Source organism: Octodon degus, unplaced genomic scaffold, assembly GCF_000260255.1.
Source record: "Octodon degus isolate 3935 unplaced genomic scaffold, OctDeg1.0 scaffold00099, whole genome shotgun sequence".
Lineage (NCBI taxonomy): Eukaryota > Metazoa > Chordata > Mammalia > Rodentia > Octodontidae > Octodon > Octodon degus.
Window position 1 is genome coordinate 4261523 of NW_004524675.1, and position 5840 is coordinate 4267362.

At 37.2% G+C, this 5840-nt stretch overlaps 1 protein-coding gene across 3 annotated transcripts in view; it reads left to right on the forward strand.

Moving 5' to 3' along the window:
* The window catches only part of CUNH9orf72 (chromosome unknown C9orf72 homolog), a 34747-nt gene extending 31033 nt beyond the window's left edge, over nucleotides 1-3714 (forward strand). For all 3 annotated transcript variants that reach the window (XM_004638549.2, XM_023723513.1, XM_023723514.1), the window contains 2 exons: nucleotides 1576-1685; nucleotides 1787-3714. In XM_004638549.2, the coding sequence (XP_004638606.1) occupies nucleotides 1576-1685; nucleotides 1787-1973 (297 nt within the window). In that variant the 3' untranslated portion in view covers nucleotides 1974-3714. The remainder of the gene's footprint in view (nucleotides 1-1575; nucleotides 1686-1786) is intronic.
* Nucleotides 3715-5840: the final 2126 nt, after the last annotated feature.

Here is a 5840-nt window from a genome sequence, read left to right on the forward strand (position 1 = left end):
AGCTCAGTTGTTTAAGTGGCTGCTTCCACAAAGCTGTCAGCCTCAGGTTGCTGTAGTTCGATCCCCACAACACTCCAGCCAGCCAAACCACCCCTCAGGGCATTCAGATCAAAAAAAAAAAAAAAAATTATTTCTGGGCAGGGGCTGGGGACATAGCTTGGCAGTCTTAAGTGCCTGCCTGCCAAGCACAAGGATCCAAGTTCACTCCCCAGTACTGCATGTCTTTCTGGCCCTGGAACCCCACGCACCAAGCCAGCCACAAAACCAGGTGTAATGGCACACATTTGTAATCCCAATACTATGATAATCCCAGCACTAGAGAAACTGAGACAGCAGGATCACTACGAATCTGAGCTGTGTAGCGAGACCCTGTACCAAATAGAAAGGATTTTTTTTTTTTTTTTTTTTTTTTTTTTGCATGTGGAGCTGGGAATCGAACCACAGTATCCTGTGCCTGACTGCATTTGCACAAGCAGGCACTTAAACAACTGAGCTAACAGGCAGGACCCCCTTGTACCAAATAAATAAAGATTTTTTAAAAATTATTTCTTGGCAGCCAGGGGTGGTGGTTCACACCTATAATCCCAGCACTTGGAAAGCTGAGGCAGGGGGATCACCACAGTTAGAGGCCAGCCTGTGCTATATAGTTCAAGGCCATCCTGAAGTATATAGCAAGACCTTCCTTGACTCAAACCCCAAAAAACTGGGCAATGTGCTGTCCATTAATTGTTAAAGATTCAGCATTTCCCTTTTCAAATAAATATTTTAATTTCAAATACATTGCTGCCTTGAAACTAAGGGTTTTTTGTTTTGCTTTAAGGAGGAAGGCATATTATTTGCCTTAATTAAGCCAAAAAAAAAAAAATGCTTTTAAGACCTAGTGTACATGTATTTAGATGATAGCATTGTTACTCTGTTTTAAAACATCTACTCAGTGACACAGCTGAAGGAAATGATAGATTATATGGATTTATTTCTTAATGTAACAGTGTGGTCATAAATTGTGCTGCTGGGAACCAGGCTAGGAAACCTTGTCATAGATGTAGCTTTGGAATTATGAGATCCTCATGCTAATTCAAGCTTCAGGGTCCAGATCTGTGTGGCCTGTATACATTGCAAAGTTCCAAGCTCACTGGTGGTCGTGTAGTTCTCTGTTCCTGAAGCTGAAGTAAATCTCTCCTGTTCCTCACTCCTACATCTGTACAGGTTCTCCCTAAGAATATAGATTCACAGTGCTTAAAAGTTAGAGACAAAGTACAGACAGCTCGGAATGTTGATATTTGAAGATTTGGGTGGAAAAAGTTAGGTAACACAATATTTAAAAACTTACATAATTTTTCATAATAAGCATGGACACATTTTTATGTAAAATGCAAAATTTGAGTATGTTTTTAAAGATAAAACCAAAAACTGTTGATGTCATCCATACCCAGTACAGCCACTGCTCTCCATCCTATTAGGAGGCGTAAGTGGAAACAGAACTGCTCTGATGTCGGTCAGACACTGTCCCCGTCATGGCAGCTTGCTGTGTAGTAGAGTGGAAGAAAACTATGAAAATGGTTCATGTTTCCTCAGGTCTTTCATTTGAAACCGGGTTTCTCTCTCAGAAGTACTTTCCTCGCACAGTTTCTACTCGTCCTTCACAGAAAAGCCTTGACATTAATCAAATACATAGAAGATGATACGTGAGTAAATCCCTTCTAAGGAAGAAAAGGCTTTGTATGTTGTGGGGTTTTGTTTTAAATGTTTGTTTGTTATTACAATTTTTCTTTTCCATTATTTGCAGGCAGAAGGGGAAAAAGCCATTTAAATCCCTTCGGAACCTGAAGATAGACCTTGATTTAACAGCAGAGGGCGACCTTAACATAATAATGGCTCTGGCTGAGAAAATTAAGCCCGGCCTGCACTCCTTTATCTTTGGAAGACCTTTCTATACTAGTGTACAAGAAAGAGATGTTCTAATGACTTTTTAATATGCAATTGGTTAAGTGTATCTCATCACCATGAGGATTGCTGTTACAGTAGTGCTGTCGTGTGAGAACCGTCACTGTCCCTGGGCACATCCTCCTCAGCAATTGCAGCTAACACTCATTTCACTGCAGTTGTCCCAGAGCTGTATAAGGGGATGGTGCACCACTACACTGAATGCCTCTTTTGTGTATGTGCTCTTCTCGAGACTTATGTTTACAGTTGATGTTAAATTTTGCTATCTTTTGTAAATACAATAATAGGTTACAAACTTTACCACAACTACTATGTTTTGAAATTCATGATTAATGGTTTACACATATCAAGGTGAAATTTGAGTTAGCCTTTACTGATATAATAATAGTTGACTTTCCATCTTCACTTGTTTCTTGATGTACAAGATTACTGTGATACCTTTGTAGTCACCTGAAAATTGGAGCATTTAAAGTCTTCAGTTCCACAAAAAAGAACTGGAATATCTTGAGTATAATTTCAGTTTTAGGAAGAAGATATTGAGAAAGCAGATTTTATTAATTAAAATTTATCATTATTATTATCATCATCATCATTATTTCCTACTTCGTTAATAGGATTCAGTCTGTGTAGAAGCACCAACCAGTTACATGTAGCCAGTGATTATGGTGCACCACAGCATACTTTTTGTTTATTGTTGTTGTCAATATCCTATATTTGGGCAACATCTGTCCTAAGAATATAGAAATTGGATTTTGTTGTTTCCAACTCTCAAAATAATTTTCATCATTTTCAAGCCAAATTGAAGTGTGTACATCTTGTTCCTTTTTCCCCTTAGAAAATATAACTTACAGTTATTCAGGAGAAATTGAGATTTCACTGCTTAGTCATTTCCTTCCTATTTACCTCTTGCAGAATGTACCATGTACCTAGTTTGGCAGTTATTGTAACTCCAAGACTATAAAATTCATCAAAGAATACACCAATAAGATCTTTGGAGAACAGAGAAGTTTCCTTTTTTCTTCCTTATGTTCTGCCCATATATTTGAAGGTATTGCTGGAGAGATAGCTTAGTAGAATAAGCTCCTGCCTGGCAAGCACAAGGTCCTGAGTTCAGTCCCCAGTACTGCCAAAAAAAAAAGAATTACAACTTGAAGATATTGCTACATTGTCTGAGTCACTTAAGAACAGCAGGACAGACTTTACTGAAGTACTATTTTCCTAGGTGCTATACCAGCAGAATTAAACGGTCCATTTCTTTGGTTTCTTTAATGTGCTTGAAGTTTTGTTTTGTTTTGTTTTCTGGCTATAAAATACCTGATTTAAGGTAATTCTGTGCTTTGAACAGTGCTGCTATAGGACTGTACACAAATAAAACTTTTTATTTAAAATTGTGCAAGTAATATGAAAGGGAAAACATGTTTATACAAAAGGGATAAAAGTGACAGAGCCTTTCTGCCCTCAACTACCAAGTTTAACAAGAAAGACGTTCTCTTCTAAAGGACACAGAATAGTTTCACCTCATGAATTGGAGTGATCTAGGCATCTTAATTCTTAAATGTACACTGACTGTGATGACAGTGGCTAGCTGCACATCTCAGTCCTAAACAATGCTACTATTTAATATCCCACACTCAATGCTTTTACATAACAGATTCTTATTTAAGCGCTCATTATTTTCTTTTGCTGGTTTATTATATTATTGTATAGAATATAAATTGTACAGTGAAATAAGTTATTAAAGCATGTATAAACATTGTTATATCTTTTAGATGGAGAATTTTAAATAAAATATCTTTAAAAATTTGTCTCTTTTGTTTGTTTAGTCAAAGCACGACTATGATACAGAATACTGATTAGCTTCCTGTTCAGCTGACAATTGTGTTGGAACTGAACTTTTTTAATTAAAAAAAAAGAAAATATATTTCTTGTATGATTATGGCGTTTTATACGGTGTCTTACAGGTTTTTTTTTAATTTTCTGGTTAACTTCTAGGATTGAATTATAATTTCTCAAATTATATATTAACATTTCCAATGTAAAATACCAGTTAGGTAAATTTTTCTGAAAATTACTGATATAATATTAATATAACCTAAACTGAAATTACTCATTCCAGGTATCCAGTACAAGTTTCCAAAGTACAATTACAACCCCTGGCCTGCCATGCTGGCCCCGCCCCCAGGGCACACTGAGACACCCATTGAGACTGGGAACAGTGGTGGGCGCCTGTAATCCCACCTCTTTGGAGGCTGTAAACAGGCGGATCACTACAAGTCCAGTCTAGTAGTGAGACCTTGCATACCCTGTAGACTCTTCCCTAAAATACAAAAAAAATCCACTTCCAAAGTACAAGTCAAGAAATATAAATGCTTTAATGTAGAAAACAAGAAGGTTTAACATTTGCATTACAAGGAAAACGTTTCATTAATAAACATGGCAAAAGGGCCAGAGAGGTAGCTCAGAGGTCTAAGCACCTGCCTAGGCAAGCCCAGGGACCAGGGTTCAATCCCTGGCATCACCTGCCATGCTGGCCCTGCCCTCGGGTGCGCTGAGCCAGCCACCAAGACTGGAAGTGGTAGCGCACACCTGTAATTCCAGTGCTGGGGACACTGAGACATGATGATCACTATAAGTCAGAGCTATGTAGCGAGACCCTGTACCAAACACATAAACATGACAGTTGAGAGATTACATGTTCCTTCTGGCTTGCATCACTGGTGGTTGTATGTGCATGACTATCATTTTGGGCAGCCAACCAATTACACATGTGTGGCCCTGTCATGAACATGTTAGAGTGCAAACGATTCATTGCATTAGGATTTGCAAAAACAAAAATTCATATGCTATGAAGTAAAAGATGATATATTTCTTTGGTGATTTCTGTAATGCTATAGATTAAACAGTAAATGTTACCTTCATGTAATATTTTTGGTTTTGAATAGAATTGCGAAAATGGCATTTCTCTTAGGATCTACAGGGTTTAGCATAAGGTAGCAAAACCGTTAACAGCTCTTAATGAACACAGCCCGATCCATTGGACTTTCTCCATCTTTTATCACAATAATATTACCAAGCTGATATTGGTTTGATCCTACCTACGAGGAAACTAGAACTTAAAGAGGGGTGATTTGCAAATCATGTGCACAGGGCCTCCTCCCCAGCAATTACAGGAGTTACAGTGCCGAGTAGCACCTGGCCCAGTCTGCCGTGGTATTCAGCGCTGTTAAGTGAAAGGACAGAAAACAAGTATTATTTTGATTCTTATTCTAGTCTTAGAGTGTGAATTCCAACTATGTTTGAACTTCCCCAATGTTTTTAATTTTTTTATTTTAATAAAATAATATTTAATAGTGTGAATGTTATTAACATGAATTAATTTTACATATTAGTACAGTTCTTTTTTTCCCCATAATTTTATTTAGAAACAAATAGCAATGAGACAGTTTCAAACCAAATTGGTAGAAGAGTTTCAATAATTAACACATTGCATACATACTGTACAAGAAGCGGACATGATATCCTATTTACAGACACTATTAGAACAACTCCCTCTGTTCATTAAGAGAATATAACTATATATTCTAACAATTTTGAATACACAGATACAAAATGGACATTCATCTGTATCTCTTTTTTTGTTTAGTTCCGTTATTTGAATATTATAGGTGTGTTAACTTAGCAAAATGTTCTAAAAGAGTCCAGTAGTCCATAATAGTATTGGGTCTTCCACTTCACTGGCAATGTCAGAAACTGTTGACCTGAGTCCCCTACAGTTCAACATAACACCATGGCTTTACTTCCTATACTTTGTTTTTATACTTTTCTGCTGGATGGTTAAGACTAAGATAAAGCAAGACCTATGCAACAAGAGTTGTAGCTTTTGGGTCTGATAAGGT